Genomic DNA, 20,886 nt, shown 5'->3' with positions numbered 1-20,886 from the left:
TGATTGCTCTTTGGGCTGACGAGGGAGGGGGACTTGGTCAGGGGAGGGGGAGGGAAATGGGAGGCGGTGGCGGGGAGGAGGCAGAAATCTTTAATAAATCAATCAGTCAATAAATAAATAAATTAAAAAAATCATCCACAGCATAAACGAATGCGACACATCCTAAACTCATATACCACAGCATTTGATCCTCTTGCCTCAGCTTCTCAGGCCTAAGTCACCCCACACCAACCTCTGTGTGCAGTGTTCTGCATGTACGCCTGCAGGCCAGAAGAGGGCACCAGATCTCACTGTAGATGGTTGTGAGCCACCACGTGGTTTCTGGGAATTGAGATCCAGATATCTGGAAGAGCAGCCAGGGCTCTTAACTTCTAAGCCATCTCTTCAGCTCCCGCCCCCAACCCCTTGCTCTAATTTGTTTTTTTAAAATGGTTTAAAGTTTATTTTATTTTATGTGTATGGTGTTTTGTATGCATGTACGGTTATGTGCCACTTGTGTGCCTGGCGCCCACAGAGGTCAGAGGAGGGTGTCGCGTTGCCAGGAACTGGAGTTACAGACGGTGATGAGCCACCATGTAGGTGCTGGGAACAGAGCCCAGGTTCTCCGGAGGAGCAGATAGTGCCTTTTAACCAATGTGCCGTCTCTCTAGCCCGGTTCTTTAAAGACAGTAAGGGAATATTGTCTGTCTGTCTTGCCACTATAGGGCATGGCAATGACACTCAGGAATTTAAGAACCCAGGATTTGGAAAAGGCATCACTGAAAGGTTGACATCGACAGGAGATCTGAGGGCAGAAGGACGGGAGCCATGCAGTGTCTGGGGTTGAAGGGGCATTCTAGGCAGAGGGGTGGGCAAGAGCAAGTCCTTGAGGAACAAGGGGAAAGGGCCGAGACCCGCAGGTCAGAGCAATGAACAGGGTCAGACAGGATGTAAATTGTGGGCCATAAGGAAGACCGTGATTTTTATCCTGACTGAAATCTATACTAACATTTGAAAGATTAGCATGAAGAAATCCTGGGTGCTCCCGGGGCAAGCTCCAGCTCTGAGCTGCAGACTCTGGGCTCAGTTCATTCAATCACCTACCTATCATTCAGTTTCCCAGCGTTTGGGGAGGGGGTACTTCATGCCAGGACCTATGCTAGAAAACAGGGAGAAAATACGCTCACCTCAGCTATGAAAGAGGAAAACCTTTCAGGGTTTGGGGAGGTTCTGCCTTCCCACAGGTGGAGGTGGCAATGTCAGTGTGGCTCCCTAAGTGGTCAGCTTGGGAAATGAATAGGTTAACTAACAACAGACAAGGAGGAAGGAAGCCAGAGACTGTGGACGTGAGAGTCGGAAGAAGGGGCAGCCCTTGGCGGTTGTCTTCCCTGTGTGTGCAGAAGGTCCTGCTTCCGCACTGATTCCAAGCTCTGCCCTGGCCTGAGGGGGGGACGGGCCAGGACAGGTGGCCTGGACTTGAGGCGTCTGCCTGTTGACGACTCACGCTTCGCTTTTAGAACGGTTTCCAGAAGCGGTGGGAGGGGATGGGCAGGGCAGCTAAATATAGCTCTTGGGCCAGTGAACTATCTGGGAGGGTCTGCCCTCTGCCCAGAATGTGCTTGTCACCTGTTGAGTCCACTGACTGCCGTCTGGCCCCGAGTCCCTGTCCTTGCACCAAGCCTGCTGCTGGCTTCTCGCTGGTCTCTGGACGCAGCTCTGTTCACCCTGCTGGTACGCCTGTTTCTGACGGTTCCTTCTTGGTTCTTTTCTGGCCCAAATTCTCCCACCAGATCTGTGAGTCCCGTGGGCCTAGAGATACCGGGAAGGGGGAGGGCTGGGTATGCTAGAGAGGTCAGTGAGCAGACAGTTGGGGAGGGGATTCTGGCTAATTCCAGAAGAGTTGGGGCCTAGACATGGGTCAGAGGCATTCAGCCTGGGCTAAATCAGGAGCAAGGAGTGGGTGAGACTGGAACCAGGTCGTGCTTAGAAACCGGGGTTGACAAAGGCCCAGTTGGGTCATATTTGTTTTTATCTGGGCTGATTGGCAATATATACACTCACTTTGGAACGATGCTAAATCCCGTTTACCTGTGGGCTATAACCAGTCTCTTCCAGTATGGACTATAAGATAGTTATAGGTTGGGGCTCTGGCTGCGGGCCCACAGACCCAGTGTGGGATTGAGCTGGAATTCTGTCTTTGGGTCTCTCAGACAGACTCCTCTTCCCAGGCTCACCATGTCGGCTGCACCAGGTCTTCTGCACCAGGAACTGTCCTGCCCACTGTGCCTGACGCTGTTTGATGCGCCAGTGACTGCTGAGTGTGGTCACAGTTTCTGCCGTGCCTGCCTGGTCCGCGTGGCAGGCGAGCCTGCCTCTGATGGCACAGTACCCTGTCCCTGCTGTCAGGCACCCACGCGGCCGCAGGCGCTCAGCACTAACCTACAGTTAGCGCGTCTCGTGGAGAGTCTGGCGCAAGTGCCCCAAGGCCACTGCGAGGAACACCTGGATCCACTGAGCATCTACTGCGAGCAGGACCGCACACTTGTGTGTGGTGTGTGTGCCTCTCTGGGTTCGCACCGTGGCCACCGTCTTCTGCCTGCCGCCGAGGCCCACGCCCGCCTCAAGGTGTGGGACCCAGCAGGGGTCGGGCTGGGGCACAATGGCTGACTAGAACGGGGTATGACTAAGGGAGAAGACCGCTGCGTTGATTTGCATTACGATCTTCAGAGAATAGGGACCCAGGTTGCTAAGGAGGGTGGACAGGTTAGGTGACCAGGGGAGGTGGCCAAAAGGCCGCAGGAGTCTTCTTGCTGAGCAAAACTCACGGAACCCGCTGGGAGCAGCGTACAGAATAGCGCTTGCCTGGCTGAAGTCCTCCAGCAAGCCTAGAAAAGCCCAAGGAGATCTGACTAAACCGTGGTGTGTCTGGCAGATTGTTACATACAACCTCCCACCCACACGCTTTTTGGTGAACTGGATGGACCTGCTAGATTGGCAAGTTTGCGGGGTGGGGTGTCGGTTAAGGCTAGCTGATGGGGAGTTAAAGGCAAGGCCAGGAGTTCCAGAACCCAACTGTCCAGTTGTCTACTGTGCATAGCAGAAATTCATTCATCCCTCAAGCTGCTAAACTTGTGTGAGCCTGAAGCTCCATGCTCCACGGGGATGTGGGAAGGGCAAGGCACATTTGGCCAAGGCTCACGGTCTGGGCTGTTATTCTGGTTGGAGCTAGAATAACACAGTGGTGCTTTCCCAAGTTGCACTAGGAAAAATAAATATCTAATTATAGTCAAACGGACATGCCAGCTATACGTGCTCCTACAAGTCACGGATATCACAGATTACACGCATGCAGATACTAACAGGTATGTGCCCGGTTGGCCCAGAAAGGTCTGTTATTAAGCATTTATTAGCTTGTGGAAAAGTGAACAGGTGCAGAGGCAGGGGGAGGAAGTAGGGTCCTGAGCCGTCCTTCTTCAGGCCGGTGGAGCTGCTACTACTGTTGTCTTCTGCTGCCGCAGAGGCATTGTGCCTAGTCTTCACTGGCCTTTGATAGCGATCCCCAAACTTCCCAGGGCCTCGCCTCACAGCCCTCCTTCCTGCTCCTGCCTCGCTCAGTCCAGCTAGGAGTCCACCCAGCCCAGTTTTCCCTTTGCTGACCCTAGAACTCTAAACCTAGCTCACTTGTGTCTGTGGAGAGAGGCTAGAACCTGTGGAATAGAAGTGCGAGGCTTCGGGGAACTTGTAAGGAGCAGATGTGAAGCCCCAGTCTCAGTGACCGGCATCAGGGTAGCCTAAGCCTTAAGCGGTCTGAAGATGGAGAGCCTAGAAGAGAGCCAGAAGGAGGCAGGGGACAGGAAGGCTCTGGTACTTGTCCACTTCTGCACACCCATGTCCTGCAGCATGGCTGCTATGAGTTTGGCACCGTAGTCCTTGAAGTAGAAGGCAACCGGCCTGTTGGTGAGGTTGGTGGCATCCAGTGGCCAAGTTGGCCCCACCTCCCACGATGTGTCAAAAGCCCTTAAGAATGCCACACCTTCAAGCTTGAACTTTTTGAGCCAGTCGGCTGTCAGACTCACCAGCACCTTCTGGACGGGGCTTGTTTACCATGGCTCTGAACCTCTGATTGCAGGTTCCCAGAGCAATCAGGTTAGCCTCAGGAGAGGACATCTGAGGTGGAGGCTGATCTGGCAGCTAGCTAGGAGTCCTCGGTTCAGACCTGTGACTTCCCCAACAAATGCCACCTGTGTCTTCAGGTTCCCCAGGGGAGGTGTCACTTGGCAGAGGACACCCATTCTGCAGAGGAGGAGACTGAGGGGAGTGAGGGTCGGGTGAGAAGGCAGAGGTGACTGGCAGCACCCTTTAGAAGCTCTTCTGAGCCTGGTTCAGGGATCCCTAACCAGCCCACAGTGGAATTTAGCTGACTCATAGCAGGTATGCACATTAAATTTTCTGTTCTCAGATCCCATAGGTTTGTAAAGGGGCTGACTAGAGCTCCAGGTGCCTGGGCCAGGCTTTTTAAATAAGGGGCGATATCCAGGATGGGAAGATCGCATTCCTCTTCCTCCTCCTCTTTTCCCTCCCCATTTCCTTCCTCTTCTCTCCCTTCTTTACTTCTCCTCTGAGACAGGGTACTATTACATAGGTCAGAATGACCTCAAATTTGTGATCCTACTGCCTCAGTCTCCCCAGTGCTGGGGTTACAGACATGCACGATCATGTTCCGTTTCATTTTTGTTTTTATAAATCCCTTCCTCATCTCTGGAAGCCTGCTGTGTGCCACGCGCTACACTTTCCAGTCTGGTGATGGTCTTGTCTGTGATCCTTGCAAGGACCTATACTGAGGTTAACTGGGGAAAGTAAGGCCAGTGGTGAGTTACCATGGCGACAAAGGATGAAGTATGGCCAGGCCTGGAGGCCTGCAAATGGACTGGGGACTAAGCAGAGGGCTGGAGAAGAAGCTGCCATTGAGGGGAGAAGTACAGATGGTGAGATAAGGGGGCTGTGTTTCGGGGTGGCATCCCTAGCATCTCTTTTTTCCTGTCCCATAGACACAGCTTCCCCAACAAAAGCTGCAGCTGCAGGAGGCATGCATGAGAAAGGAGAAAAGTGTGGCCGTGCTGGAGCATCAGTTGGTGGAGGTGGAGGTGAGGGGGCTGAGGGTGGCAGAGCCTGTAGGATCTGTAGGTCCAGGCGGAGGATCGCTAGGCAAGGATCTTCTCATCCTTACCCCAGGAGACCGTGCGTCATTTCCGGGGAGCTGTCGGGGAGCAGCTGGGGAAGATGCGGGTGTTCCTGGCTGCCCTAGAGAGCTCTTTGGACCGTGAAGCGGAAAGGGTGCGGGGTGAGGCTGGGGTGGCCTTGCGCCGGGAGCTGTCAAGCCTGAACTCCTACCTGGAGCAACTGCGGCAGATGGAGAAGGTTCTGGAGGAGGTGGCGGACAAGCCGCAGACAGAGTTCCTTATGGTGAGCACTGAAGGACCGCCCCTCCCTGCCTCCTTGCCACTGCTCAATTTCCAGAGACCTCGTCCTGTTGTCATATGGGGACCCTGAAGCCCACAGCAGTGGAGGGAAAAGCTAGGACTTCATTTCAGAGTTGGGTCTCTGAACCGCTGTTCAGAGTATATAGAGCATAAGTGTGTAAGTGGAACCATCCATGTCCTAAAGGTGCGGGTTTGTGACTCTGTTAGGAGCATCTTCTAACAGGAGACTGTATGGCTCTGGGATTGCTGTTCACATGAAAGTTAATATCCATCAGTGGCTTTGACTCCTGGGTTTCTTTAGGCTTTTCTGACCCCACATTCTTGGTCGTCTGTTTCACCGTTAGAACTCTCAGAGTCCCCCCTCCCTGCTTTCCAGAGTCCGCCCTCCCTGCTTTATCTCCATTCTCATTTTCTCTTTCTCCAGAAATACTGCTTGGTGACCAGCAGGTGAGGAACCTGTCTCTTTCTTTGGCTGAACTTGCTTGCCCTAGTCTTCCAGGGACACCCTCTGCTTGCAATGTGCTTTTCACCTCATTTCTGTGCACTGTGTTGAACACAGAAATGAAATGGCCTTGGTCCTTACTCCTGGGGACCTCATATACTGGTGCCATGGTGCTGCAGATGTGGACAGGTCACAGGTATCATTTCAAGACTGCAATGAGGACTACTGAGAACTGAAGAACAATGGCAATGGGTTTTTGATCCTATTGCACGTAATGGCTTTGTGGGAGCCCAGGTAGTTTGGATGCTCACCTTAATAGACCTGGATGGAGGTGGGTGGTCCTTGGACCTCCCACAGGGCAGAGAAACCTGCTTGCTCTTTGGGCTGAGGAGGAAGGAAGACTTGATTGGGGGAGGGGGAGGGAATGGGAGGTGGTGGCGGGGAAGAGGCAGAAATCTTTAATAATTAAATTAATTAATTAATAAAAAAATCAGCAAGAAAAAAAAAAAGACTGCTGGGAGAGACAGGGGGAGCCAAAGGAGACTCCCCAGAAGAACGGATGTTGGAGTTGGATCCTGGAGGAATGGGCCGGAGTTGGGGAAGTAACACGCAAGTGCAGGCGGGAACTAATGAGCTTGGCCTCTCAGATGCTAGGGTGAACGGCACGGGCCACGGTGTAGCAATCCGTTCCTGCTGTGCAGCTGTCCTCTTCCGCCATTTCCAGAATTTCCATATTCCCAAGCAGACGTTTTAGTGGAAGAGTTTGAGGCAGGGGTGTGATGTGGGGCGATCCCGAAAGTCCCCTCCAACAACCTGTGTCCTCTTGTCCCCGAAGTATTTCCTTCTGCCCCCCCATCACCTCTGCACCCCTTTACTTAGGCTGCAGAAGATCCTGTCCGAATCCCCACCACCCGCAAGGCTGGATATCCAGCTGCCTGTCATCTCAGATGACTTCAAATTCCAGGTGTGGAGGAAGATGTTCCGGGCGCTGATGCCAGGTACCGAGAGGGCGGCTCTGGGTATGGATAGCTGTGGGGTTGGTGGGAGGCACAGGGCACAGGGGCTGGTCTCCCAGCCCACCTCAGAAGCCATGGAAGAAGCTACACTGTGCCTCTTAGATTCTTCCATGCAGCTCCCTAAGCCGTGAGGGCCTAGAGTTTACAGTGGATAAATGAGTCGGAAAGCACCCAGCTGACCCCAGGAGCGCTGCTATGACGGCCCTGGGCTATTGACTGTGTGATCCTTGGCCAGTTCTTGTCCTTCTCCGACCATGGAGATGATGGTTCCTGCTGGCTGGGGGTTGAGGTTTTGTAGTGTCGTTGTAACTCTGGGGACAATACTGCACCTGACACTGCCTCTGGGAACCTGTGACTGGGAGCCAAGAGCTCAGCCTCCTCTCCTAGAAGCTAATATTTGCTAATATTTCTGGGTGCCCACAGGATGGACACGCACGCGCGCGCGCACACACACACACACACGGGGGAGGGGAGAGAGAGGGAGAGAGAGAGAGAGAGAGAGAGAGAGAGAGAGAGAGAGAGAGAGAGAGAGAGACTATTCACCCTTTATTGTCTCTGGTCCAGGTGGGGCAGGAATGAGTATAACATTGGTTTATTCAAGAATAAACTTTTTTTTTTTGGTTTTTCGAGACAGGGTTTCTCTGTGGTTTTGGAGCCTATCCTGGAACTAGCTCTTGTAGACCAGGCTGGTCTCGAACTTCCAGAGATCCGCCTGCCTCTGCCTCCCGAGTGCTGGGATTAAAGGCGTGCGCCACCACCGCCCGAGGCCCATAGACTACATCAAGCCAGACAGAACTGGGCTTCCTGGCTCCTGTTCTGGATCTTGGGCGTTTTGGGGGGGGCCTCAGAAAACACCACTCATTTGGAATTCTCCAGTCCTGCCCACCATGTGCCTTACTGTGCAGTTGAGCAAATGTATGGATGTGGGGAGGGTGAGAGGACTCTAAGGTCCCTAAGTTGGTTGGGAGCAGGAAGGCTCCGCGCGGCCAGCCTGACCATTGTCTGTTTGGCAGATCTGGAGGAACTGACTTTTGACCCCAGCTCTGCGCACCCGAGCCTGGTCGTGTCCCCTTCTGGCCGCCGCGTGGAGTGCTCGGAGCAGAAGGCACCGCCAGCGGGAGAAGACACGCGCCAGTTCGACAAGGCGGTGGCGGTGGTGGCTCAGCAGCTGCTGTCCCAGGGCGAGCACTACTGGGAGGTGGAGGTGGGCGACAAGCCGCGCTGGGCCCTGGGCGTTATGGCGGCTGACGCTCCCCGCCGTGGCCGACTGCACGCGGTGCCCTCCCAGGGCCTGTGGCTGCTCGGCCTGCGCGATGGCAAAGTCCTGGAGGCGCACGTGGAGGCCAAGGAGCCGCGGGCACTGCGCACCCCCGAGCGGCGGCCGGCGCGCATCGGCCTCTACCTGAGCTTCGCCGATGGCGTGCTGGCTTTCTATGATGCGAGCGACGCCGACGCGCTTGCACCCCTCTTTTCCTTCCACGAGCGCCTGCCCGGGCCGGTGTACCCCTTCTTTGACGTGTGCTGGCACGACAAGGGCAAGAACTGTCAGCCGCTGCTGCTCGTGGGGCCTGACGGCGGCGAGCAGGCCTGAGCTCGGCCCTGTGCGGGAAGAGGGGGAAGAGGTCGGTCCCGAAGGCGGTGGGAGGTTTAGGTCACCTTTGTCAGGCCTGGAGTGGGTTGGGCGGGTTTCTGGAGCTGAAGACTAGGCTGAGGGGTGCTAGGGAGGGGGAGTTTGTCTCACAGAGCTCAGAGAAGCACATGGGTTGGGATGGGCAGGGGACAGATGGTGAGGGATGGAGGGATAGGGTCTGTGGAGTAGGACGATTAGTCAGACCCGTGAGGCAATCTGAGTTTGGATCAAGAGTTCCAGGAGGAAGCTGAGGTTTAGGGAGCCTGGGGAGAGGGTGGAATTTAGTGGAGAATCTTGGGAAGTCTGTGGAACAGTGGTCCCTTCAGCCCCACAACTCGCTCCTGAAGGCCCCTCCTCAAGTCTTCACATTCCCCTTACCGGGCAGGTTTTCAGTTAGTGCTGCTGATATCAACAGTCTTCTTTTTCCTTCTCTCTCTTCTTTCTTCCTTTCTTTCTCTCTCTCTCTCTCTCCCTCCCTCCCTCTTCCCTTCCCGCCTCTCATCTCCTCTTCTCTCCTCTCCTCCCCTCCCCACTTCTCTTCTCTTCTCTTCTCTTCTCTTCTCTTCTCTTCTCTTCTCTTCTCTTCTCTTCTCTTCTCTTCTCTCCTCTCCTCTCCTCTCCTCTCCTCTCCTCTCCTCTCCTCTCCTCCCCTCCCCTCCCCTCCCCTCTCCCTCTTCCTCTCCTCCCTCTCCCTCTCCCCCTCTCTCTCTCTCTTTCTTTTGTTTTTGTTTTTCTGTTTTGAGACATGGTTTCTCTGTGAAACAGTCCTGGCTGTTCTGGACGGTCTTTTCAAAGCCCCCAACAATCCTGACAGACTGCTGGTGTCTGTACTCCCAGCACTCAGGAGGCTGAGGCAGGAGGATGGAAAGTTGAAAGGCAGCAGGACTCTGTCACAGACAAACGAATGTGCACAGAACAGTGTCTTGGTAACACTCTGCTGTGTTTCTGAGGTAGCAGATCTGGGGGAGGCCAAAGCAGGCTTCTGGACACGGGAGAGATGGCTCGGTGGTTAAGAACACTCGCTGCTCTTGTAGAACATTGAGGTTCAGTTCCCAGCACCGATACCATGGCTCACACACTCCAGTCACATGAATCTAATGGCCTCTTCTGTTCTCTGTGGGCACTTGTGGTACACAGACATATGTGCAGGCAAAACACTCATACATTTAAAATAAAAAAAAAGATTGTCTCTATGTCTCTATTTCTGTTTTTGTCTCTTTGGAGACAAAGTCTTGCTGTGTAGCCCAGGCTGACCTAGAATGCACTGTGAGGCCCAGGTTAGTTTCAGATTCTTGATTCTCTCCCTCAGCCTCCGGAGTGTTGGGTTTCAGGTGTATGTTACTATGCCCAGCAAAGATGGTTCTTCTAACAAAGAGGGTTTCTAAGTGTCCTGTAGCAGCAGGTCACCTGGGATCACACTGAGAGCACACCCTCACTAGCTAGCTGTAAGCGTAGACAGAGGCGTTGAGTCTAAACACATTTCCTGGTTCAAGTAGCACTTAACCCTGACCGAGAGATGTGGGAGGGAAGAAAAGGAACAACCCATAGGCACCCCTCCCCCCTCCCCTGTGCCTCTAGAATATGTTCCTGTTTGGATAGTGAGGAAATCCCCCATGCTTCTCACCAAGAGAAAGAACTTGACACTGTCTGCCTGTGGGCCCTGGTGCTGGTATTAAACAGAGGGTTTCTCTGGGGTGCCTGGAACTGGCCCCTTCCTGCTCTCCTCTCGGTTCATACTTTCCTGGATTTTTATTTTTCTTAAGACAGTGTTTGTTTCTTTTTGTAGTCCTGGCTGTCTGGCCTCAAACTCAGAGATTTGCCTGCTTCTGCTGGGATTAAAGGTGTGTGCTACCACACCTGACTACTTTCTTGGATATAAAAAAAATATGCTCGTGTGAGTGTGTGTGCTGCAGCGCCATCTTGGGTGGTGACACTGAGCGTCCAAACTGTAAGTTCTCCCCGCCTGGAGGAGCAAACCAGTCTGGGAGCTCTGTCCTGTGCACTGTCTCCCTAGGACTCCAGCACTGCATAGATAGTGTTTGTCTTTTTTTGATTTCTACCTAAAATCAGGCAAAAGAGCCGTGGGGTGGTTTGCAACAGCCTCCCTTCCCAGTTTCCTTCCATGTGGAGAACAGCATCGGGCCTTTACCAGAAGCTGAGTGAGACTGGCACCATGCTCTTGGACCTCCAGAACTGTTACTTCATACGCTGCCAAGATTCAGGTAATTCATTATTGCAGCAGAGATGGTCTAACATGAGTTCTTCCCGTGGGAAAGATGGGAACCCAGAGGAAGTGGCTGCTGCGACATTTCCTGTGCCTTCTGATGCCTTCTCATAGCACAATGATGAAGCCACACGGCATGTTTACACTGGAAGACAAGGGCACCTGCTGGGAGCTTGCTCTGAGTTAGTACTTTTGCTTTTATTATTTTATTTAATGCATTTTATGTACATGGGTGTTTTGTCTGCATGGATATCGGCACACCATGAGATGTTATAGACAGTTGTGAGCCACCATATGGATGCTGGGACTGGAATGCAGGTCCTCTGGAAGAGCAGCCAGTGCTCTTAACCACTGAGCCATCTCTCCAACCCAGTGCTGTTGTATTTAATACCTAATTTATCTTCACAGCACTAGGCCTCACAACAACTAAAGCTCCACCAGGCTCTGCGGCATCTCATGCTGGAGGTCTAGAATCCTCTAGGTGTGAGCGAAATGATGTTAAGTTAAAACATATTTTACTTTGAGGTGGTGATATATGCCTTTAATTCCAGCACTTGGAGGGAGAAGCAAGCAGATCTCTGTGATTTCGAGGTCAGCCTGGTCTTCAGAGTGAGAGTTTCAGGACAGTCAGGTCTACACTGAGAAACCCTGTTTCCAAAAACAACAACAACAAGAAGAACAAAAACAACCCCCCCCAAAAAAACCCAAAAAAGCCCAAACTTTTTTTTTAAACTTTTAACTCTGTGTGTGTATATATGTGTGTGTGTGTTTGCACACACGAGTGCACTGTCTTTGAAGGCCAGAGGAAGGCGTTGGGTCCCATGGAACAGGACTTACAGATGGGTATGGGAGCTGCTTGGTGGCGATTCACACTCCAGTCTTTGGCAGGAGCAGTACGTGCTGAGCCGCTCTCCAGCCTCTGAAATGAGCTGGAAGGACCTGGGTTCACAGGAGTGTGTGTATACTGGTGAATTTTGTGTTGGTGTGACTAGAACATCTGACAGAAGCCGCTTACGGGAAGAAGACTTTGTTTCCTCGCATCTCCCTCTTCCCTCTTCCTTCTTCCTGTCCACCCCTTATCCTTCTGCCCCTTTGCTCCCCTTTCTACCTTTATGCTACACATATTATTCTGGGACTTCCTTAAAAGTGTTCCTCTTCTCAGTTTGGTTTTCTAGTTTTATGACCTTCACACACACACACACACACACACACACACTCAAGCAAGTGTATATATATGTGTGTGTGTGTATACATATATATATATATAGTTAGGATCCACATATGAGAGAGAATATAACTTTTTTAGTGTTATTTTCATTTTATGCTAAAATCACGTCATTAGTGGGGCAAGCATTCAAAGCACCAGCCTGGGGCTGCAATTTGGGTTTGTGCAAAGCCCCTGGCTTGATCCTCAACACCACATAGGTACAGCGGTACATACCTGTAATCCTAGTGCTTAGAAGGTATGGGATGGAGACTGCAGAACCAGACATTCAGGGCCATTCTCCGGTAGAGGGAGTTTGAGACCAGTCTGAGCTACAAGAGACCCTGTCCAAACAAGAAGAAGAACGGTGACAAGATGATGGGGGCTGGAGATGTAGAACCAACAGTAGAGTGTTTGCCAAGGATGCGCCTAGCCCCGGAGGGAACTCCCAACACAGAATAAACTAGGCAGCACATACCTGTTGTCTCAGCCCATGGGAGGTGGAGGCAAAAGGATCCAAAGTTGAAGGTTATCCTCAGCTGTATACTGACTGAGCTTGAGGCCAGCGTGGGCTAGAAAGCCTGTCACAATCACTATGGGCCTATGGGGGACTTTTCAATCAAAATACACTTGCAGTCTTGGCATTGTCCTCCTTTCCCCTGAGTTTGATCCCTGGCACCCACATGGTGGATGGAAAGAACCAACTTCCACAGATGGTCCTCTGACCTATATACGTAGCCCTTCTGTGGCCCATGCACGTTCCCCTGTTATAAATAAACAATAGAAAGAGAAAAAATCTAGCAGAATTCAGCATCATTTTTAATTTATGAGGACCTGAATGGAGAAGGGAGGCACCCCCCCCTCTCATTTAGGCTGGAGAGCAAACCCAGGGCTCTTGCTGTGCTGGCTTCTTTAAGTTGACTTAGAGGGCTGTGAGCTCTCATGTTTTATGGTTGGGATGTGTGTGTTGAATACTTACTTGGTCCTCAGCTGGGGGCACTATTTTGGGAAGTCCTGAAAACTTTAAGAAGAGGATGAGGAAGAAGGGTGTAGCAGGGGTTCACTAGGGGCATGCCTTTGAAAGCTATCACTGGTCCCTAGTCCTTTCTGTAAGCTCTACTTCCTGTCCACCATGAAGTAAAGAACCTTGTCTGCCACATGCTCCTTCTGCCACATTGCTCTGCCCGAGCACAAGAGGCCAAGACACCATGGGCCAAACACTCTGACACAGCCAGCCGAATGAACCCTTCCTCCTGACCCTCACTAAATCTAGCTGGTTAGTTTCTTATTATTTTATTTTTCTCTCAACTTGACTTAAGCTAGGGTCACTTGGAAAGAGAGAACCTCAATGAGAAAGTACCTCCTTCATGTTGGTCTGTAGACTGTGGGGGCATCTCTGGGTTTACTGACTGATGTGGGAGGGCTCAGCTCACTGAAGGTGTACCACCTCTGGGCAGGTGGTCCTGGGTGGGATAAGGAAGGATGGTAGCAAGCCATGGAGAGCAAGCCTGTAAGCTGCATTCCTCTAGGGCCTCTGCTTCAGTTCCTTCCTCCAGGTACCTGCCTTGGGTTCGTGCCATGGCTCCCCATCATGATAGACTGTCATCAGAATGCGTAAATCAAATAAAGCTTTTCTTCCCCAATTGATTTTGGTCATGGTGTCTATCACAGAAATATAAACCTAGCTAGATGCTGATTAACACCCAGACAAGAGGTGTTGGCTTATCGAAGCTGGTCCAGACATACCTTCTCTGACTGAGTCCCTCACTCGAGGCTTAGCTTTGTTATTTTTAACTATATGCATGCATGTGTGTCTGTGTGGGGTTTGTGCATGCGTGTGGCCAGAGGCTTTGGATCTCCCTGGAGCTAAAATTATAGGTGTTTTTGAGCTACTTGATGTGGGTGCTGGGAACTTAACTCAGGTCCTCTGCAAGATGAGTGTGTGCTCTGAACCACTGAACAATCTCTCCAGCCCTGACTTATTGTGATGCTTGTACACGGTCCCCACCCCTGCCCATGTTGTCCTTCCTGTGCCTCACTGATTGGTCTGTTTGCCAAGGCAGGCAGCCATCCTGGGCAGAGATGTATCCCTCTCCCCCCCTCAACCCTCTGCTTTCTCCAGTGCGCACTTGGTCTAGGGTGTCTCATCTGAGGGACACACTCTTGTCTCTTTTCTTGTCTGGCCATCTCAGCTGCTCCTAGCCATCTCTATCCTTCCCTTCAGCATCCTCCAGTTTGGAAGTTGACACAAGTTTTCCAGTTTATGAAGATCTCTAAATCCTGGCAACGAGCAATAGGCCCTTCTGAGGCTTCATCTAGACTCTAACTTCTCTCTCTCTCTCTTTTTTTTTTTTTGGTTTTTTGAGACAGGGTTTCTCTGTAGCTTTGGAGTCTGCCTCTTGTAGACCAGGCTGGCCTCGAACTCCCAGAGATCCGCCTGTCGCTGCCTCCCGAGTGCTGGGATTAAAGGCGTGCGCCACCACGGCCCGGCTTAGACTCTCTAACTTCTGCAATCCAGAAAAGAAATCTCTGATCTCCACTTGGGGTGCTGTGGGATATCCAGCAGAGAAGACAGCTCAGACATGGCTTTAAGCCAAGAGAAAGTCTGTATTAGCGGGTTGGTGATTATACCGGGTGTTTGGGATCCCAGGGTGGCCCCGAACCTTCCTCATTTAGACTTGATGGATGAGGTCTTTGCTTTCATTTGTCAGGTGGTGCTGTCTGCATTCTGAGTTTTACGGCCTGAATGGTACGTCCACTATGGAGTCAGTTGTGCTAAGTTCAGGAGGTCTACTAAAGTCTGTGGCCATGTTACAGGCGTTCACTTATTTTGTGTTTGGGGAACCTGTCACGGTGCTAGGAGGATAAATGACGGGAGTAAGGACATCGGAAAGGGCAGAACTGGCCCTGCCCTTGCCACTAGGAAATCTTGAAGTCCTTATGGGCAGCCCTCTATAAGCTACAGAGCTGTTGTGAAACACTGTTCTCTGGGTGTGACTAAGCCACTGCCCTTTTGAACTGTGTTTCCTGGAAGGAGACCTGCATAAGATTGGTCCTGTTAACTTTCTCAATCTCTGAGTAGGGGCCTCTCCCTAAACTTTTATAGACAGTGTTTGGGTTGCTAGAAGGAAGGACTCACCCCTCAAGGATATATAAACATTAATGGTGACTGGGGGTACGAGAGCTTTCTTTAGTTGTTGTGTATAGGTCGCTACACTTGTGTAAGTCACCTTTACCCCAGTCACACTCATTCTTTCTTCATTTCTTTGGACCGTTGTTGAGAAGGTGTTTGTCTATATTTTCTCAAGAAAAGGCCACATAGCAGGACTTTGATAAATCACATTTTGTCCTTAGCTTTGGGCTTATTTTTTTTCTTTTTGGTGTCTGGGTTAGACCCCAAGCAGCATCATGTGAGTGAGGTTTCCCAAATCATCTCCAAATATCATATATATACACATACACACACAAAACTTATATATATATATACATATATATTATAAAATTGTATCTATAATTTAAAAAAATTTTCTAGATAGGGTTTCCTGTGTAACAATCCTGGCTGTTCAGGAACTAGCTCTTGTAGACCAGGCTGTCCTCGAACTCACAGAAATCTGCCTGCCTCTGCCTCCCGAGTGCTGAGATTAAAAGCGTGTGCCATCACTTCTTGACCCAAATATTTCTTTCTTTCTGTTAACATAATAAAAAAGAAATATGTGGTATACTGTTTCAATTTAAAATAAAATTTTCAATTTTATTTTTCGATTATAATTACAACTCCCCCCTTTTCTTTCCTCCTCCAAACCCTTCTGTTTACCCTTCCTTGCTCTCTTTCAAATTCACGACCTTTTTTCATAGTTGTTGCATTCATACATGTATATACATGTACTTCCTAAATACATACATTCCCCTCCCCCCTCCACTCTGCTTTTTACTGCTCAGATGTATAAGGTGTTATCTATTTGTGTGGTACTGGGGATGAAATCTGGGCCTCGCTCGTGAAAAGCAAGTTCTCTGTCATTGAACACTACTCCAAACCACAAGCAGGAATTATTCTTGTTTTTTTCTTTTCTTTCTTTCTTCTTCTTCTTCTTCTTCTTCTTCTTCTTCTTCTTCTTCTTCTTCTTCTTCTTCTTCTTCTTCTTCTTCTTCGTCGTCGTCGTCGTCGTCGTCGTCGTCGTCGTCGTCGTCGTCGTCCTCCTCCTCCTCCTCCTCCTCCTCCTCCTCCTCCTCCTCCTCCACCTCCTCCTTCTTCTTCTTTTTTGAGACAGGAGTTCTCTGTGTAGCCCTGATTATCCTGGAACTTGCTTTGTAGACCAAGCTGACCTCAAACTCAGAGATCCTCTTGTCTCTGCCCCCTGAGTGCTAGGACTAAAGGTATGCACCACCACCACCTGGTTATTTTTCATTTTTAATTAACATATGATAGTTGTACATATCAATGGGATACAACACAGTATTTCTCCGTGGACTAAGCACACTAAAGATTCCTCATATGGGGCTCTACAATGCAGTAGGTTTGAATGCATTAATAAAAATCTCTGAGTCACCAATAATGTGCAGTGTCTCATTAAGGACCCTTTGGTGTCACGTAACCAAGAGCAAGTCCCGATCTGAGTTCTCTGCTTTAGGCTCCCTGTGTCCTTCCTTCTCGGTCTGTTGTTGGAGTCTGAATTTGAGCCTGCCTGAAAGCGGCCGTGTGAATCTGGCCCTGTGCCTGTGTCTGACTCTCACAAACGGCTTTAATCTGTCTTTATTGAACAATACAGGACACATCTTGAGGGTAGGGAATGAGGGGTACTTACAGAAATCTTTAACAGTTTTATAAGGCAGTAAGTCACAGTCCTCAACTGACCCCAAATGACCCTGTAAAACAGTATTACAAACACCGCTGTTTATCAAGCAAAATTTGAAGAGTTCAGGAATGGAATATAGAATTAAAGGGTCCGGTTCAGGAATATACAATAGAAAGCTGTAAACTCAAACACAATTTGGGAGAAAAATAAATAAATAAAGCTGGCAGTCACTCTTAACCTTTAGCAAACACTTTCTTAAGAGCAGCCATCCGGGCAGCCACTGTGCACAGAGGTAAACCTTTAACAATTGCCTCCACCTCCCAGCTTCCCAGCTAGGCAGGTCCTGCAGACAAAGGTTAGCTTCTAACTACTGTCTCTATGGAACCCTCTGCATGTAGTCCCTTCATTTTTAACTGCCCCCGGATGGGACTCTTGCGTTCATTCAGGGGCAGTGGAAAGTGGCTTTCGCAAACACTCTAAGTTAATATCCTAACCTATTATAACCAACGCTGTAAAACTTAAGATGTACTGTGACTTTAAGCCTGACCTCAAGGCTGTAAAAGCTCTTTGACTCCATGTGGTGCTTGATTTTCCTTTAAGAGGAAGCCCCAAGCCAACCCCCCATTGCCACAACTGCAGAAGCCTGAGCTCTGGCTGGGGTCACAGCTATAATTGAGAAGCTTGTGTGCCCCATGGTGACTTTTTTTCTTTTTCTGGAATAAATCTTGCTTCTGGTTTACTAGACTTTGGTGGTCTGTCTCTCCATCATTGCGTGATCCCAGACCCAACAATATTCATAAGTATTGTGTGTTTGATAATCTTCATAAATATTGTGTTCAATACTTATGAAGGATTTTCACTTTATGAGATTGCTTTCAACCTCTATTTTTGTGTTTTCAGCAAACAATACACTTGCATCGTTTTGGGTCAGGCATGGGACAGCACATAACTTGAGACTGCAGCGATGCATTAGCTTAGGTTGTAAAAGTTGATTACATGAGGAACCCAAGGCACATGAGGCTGGTTGTTTATTTGTTTGTTTGTTTCTTTCTTTTTGAGACAGGGTTTCTCTGTAGCTTTGGAGCCTGTCCTGGAACTCACTTTGTAGACCAGGCTGGCCTAAAACTCACAGAGATCCACCTGCCTCTGCCTCCCGAGTGCTGGGATTAAAGGCGTACGCTACCACCTCCTGGCAGGCTAGTTGTTTCTTAAAGTCAGGTTGGCTGAGTATAGTAGGGTTGCAGGTTTTATTTATTTATTTATTTTTGAAATAGGGTTTTACTGTCTCATCTGGCTGGCTTGCTACTCACTTTATGGGTCAGGCTGGCCTCAAACTCACAGAGATCTGCCTATCTCTGTTTCCCAAGTGCTAGGATTAAAAGCATGTACCACCATTCTAGACAGGACCTCAAGGTGTATTGATAACTTTGGCTAAGAGGTTCAACAAAAGTTCCAGTCTCTTAGAATGTAATTGCTTTTTATCATAACGTAGTGCCATATATCTCAATTCATATTTACGATGTATGGTGATCAGACCAGAATAACTGACATTTATATCGCTTCAAATATCACATTTAACTATATTTCTCCTAAAAATCCCTCATCCATATCACTTACTCATTTTCTTTTTGAAAACTTATTTTATTTTTGTGTAAGGGTATTTTGCCTGGGTGTGTGTATGTGTACCATGCACACTTAGTGCCCAGGGAGGGTACAAGGAGGCACTGACTGGATCCCTTGGAACTAGAGTTATGGACAGTGAGTCATCTTCTTGTGGTGCTGATAACTGAACCTGGATTCTCTGCAGAAGCAGCCAGTGCTCTTAACCACTGAGCCATCTCTCCAGCCCTTAACCACTGAACCTTCTCTCCATCTCTTAACCACTGAGCCATCTCTCCAGCCCTTAACCACTGAGCCATCTCTCCAGCCCTTAACCACTGAGCCATCGCCATCTCTCCAGCCCTTAACCACTGAGCCATCGCCATCTCTCCAGCCCTTAACCACTGAGCCATCTCTCCAGCCCTTAACCACTGAGCCATCGCCATCTCTCCAGCCCTTAACCACTGAACCTTCTCTCCAACCCCTTGCTCATTTTCTTGACCAGTTATAATTGTTTTTTACATATTATGTACACTTATCATTGTCTGTTACATACATGTCTCTTTTTTTGGTTGTTGTTGTTTTTTCGAGACAGGGTTTCTCTGTGTTGCTTTGGAGCCTGTCCTGGAACTAGCTCTTGTAGACCAGGCTGGCCTCGAACTCACAAAGATCCACCTGCTTCTGCCTACTGAATGCTGGGATGGAAGGCACGTGCCACCGCCTGGCCGTCCTTCCACGTTTACACGGTGTTGGCTGCTTTTCTGTTGCTGTAGTAAAATATCATGGCCAAAAATCCTTACAGGAAGGGCAGTGGTGGCCACACCTTTAACCTCAGGACTCGGGAGACAGAGGCAAGCGGATCTCTGAGTTCGAGGCCAACTTGGGCTACGGAGCGAGTTCCAGGACAGCCAGGGCTGCACAGGGAAACACTGTCTCAAAAAACCAAAACTAAACCAAACAACCCTCCCAGAGAAAACCCCCAAACAACAGCAACACAATACAACAAACAAAACTTATAGGCAAAAAGACTTCTTTTGACTTATGATTCCAGTGGAAGAGAGTCCGTCAAGGAAGAGAAGACGCGGAAGGGCTGGGCAAGCAGGGCAGGGCAGCAGGAAGTGGAAGGATCGCCTTCCGTCTACTCAGGGAGGTGGGGCTCTACAACCTCACGCCTCGCCCCTCTTCTCCAGGGACGGACTTCCTTCAGCATGGCTCCTCCTCCTATAGGTTCTAGAACCTTCTAAAACAGCACCACTGACAGGGTGGAGACCATTGCTTGTTCACACTATGTGTGGGTTCTGGGGGACTGAACTCAGGTCACCAGGGTCGTATGGCAAAAGCCTTTGCCCAATGAACCACCTGGATGGCTCCTATAAAAACAAATCTATTTTAATTAAAAACATTTCTTCTTTTATTTTCTTTCGTTTTTTTTTTTTTATTTTATTCTTTTGGTTTTTTGAGACAGAGTTTCTCTGTATAATAGAGCCCTGGCTGTCCTGCATCTCCCTTCGTAGACCAGACTGGCCTTGAACTCACTGTGATCCACCTGTCTCTTTGCCTTCTGAGTGCTGGGATTAAAGGCGTGCACCAATATGCCTGGTTTCTCCTTTTATTTTTGAGATTATAATTACATAATTTCTCCCTTCCCTTTCCTCCCTCCAGATCCTTCCATACACCCTTCCTAGCTCCGGATCCTTCCATACACCCTTTCCTCCCTCCGGATCCTTCCATACACCCTTTCCTCCCTCCAGATCCTTCCATACACCCTTCCTAGCTCTCTTTCAAATTCATGACCTCTTTTTTTTCATTAACTGCAGTCACATGCATATGTGTGCATGTTTATATATATTCCTACATGTTACCTGCTCACTTACTTGCATTTTCTAGAATGACCATTTGGTAATGGATAACCATTGGTCTGCTCCTCCTTTGAGAAGAATATTTCCCCCTCTCTCAGCATTCCTTACTAGTCCTTTGTGTAGGGTTGAGGACTCATGATCTTTCCCCATCTGCTTCTGCATACCGACCTCTGTTGCCTTGGGTCAGCTCATGTTCAGGCAGGCAGCTAAGTTGGTGAGACCATGGGTGTAGCTTCTGGCCTGATAGGAGACACAGTCTCACAGCAAACTGATCCTCTGGGTCTGATAATCTTTCTGCCTCTTCTTCCTCCATGTTTCCGGAATCTTGGGTGTAGGAGTTGTTTTGTACATGTCTTCACTGGGACTGGGGCTCACAGCCATGCATTTTGCCTCTTTGTGGTTTTCTGTAGTGGTCTCCATATGTTGGTTACTGCCAAGATATGTCTGCCACCACTGTACCGTGCCCTTAGTGCTGTTTTGCCATGGTGGTCACTGTAGTACACAGGCAGTGTAGCTGGGTAGGACCTGCCCTCCTTTGGATGCTAGTCCTCAGGGCGGGGGTGTTCAGATCAGTTCCAGCTCAGGAACCTCTGGTTCCTCTTTCTAAAGTGCACAGGGTCCTCAGCAATAGAGGCTTACCTTCCACCTCTGGGGGGCAAC

At 49.7% G+C, this 20,886-nt stretch overlaps 1 protein-coding gene across 2 annotated transcripts; it reads left to right on the top strand.

Moving 5' to 3' along the window:
• Nucleotides 1-1,606: 1,606 nt before the first annotated feature.
• Nucleotides 1,607-9,724, top strand: Trim72 (tripartite motif containing 72). Of its 2 annotated transcripts, none has more exons than XM_057778454.1 (7): nucleotides 1,607-1,710; nucleotides 2,194-2,604; nucleotides 5,028-5,123; nucleotides 5,212-5,442; nucleotides 5,884-5,906; nucleotides 6,781-6,899; nucleotides 7,931-9,724. In XM_057778454.1, the coding sequence occupies exons 2-7, from the start codon at nucleotides 2,215-2,217 to the stop codon at nucleotides 8,506-8,508; spliced, it is 1,437 nt and encodes a 478-aa protein (XP_057634437.1). In that variant the 5' UTR covers nucleotides 1,607-1,710; nucleotides 2,194-2,214; the 3' UTR covers nucleotides 8,509-9,724. The 2 variants fall into 2 exon arrangements, with proteins under 2 accessions (XP_057634437.1, XP_057634436.1); XM_057778453.1 differs by having other exon boundaries at nucleotides 1,607-1,773.
• Nucleotides 9,725-20,886: the final 11,162 nt, after the last annotated feature.

Source organism: Chionomys nivalis, chromosome 8, assembly GCF_950005125.1.
Source record: "Chionomys nivalis chromosome 8, mChiNiv1.1, whole genome shotgun sequence".
Lineage (NCBI taxonomy): Eukaryota > Metazoa > Chordata > Mammalia > Rodentia > Cricetidae > Chionomys > Chionomys nivalis.
The sequence above is the reverse complement of the archived record's forward strand: the minus strand, read 5'-3'. Positions and strand labels throughout refer to the sequence as shown.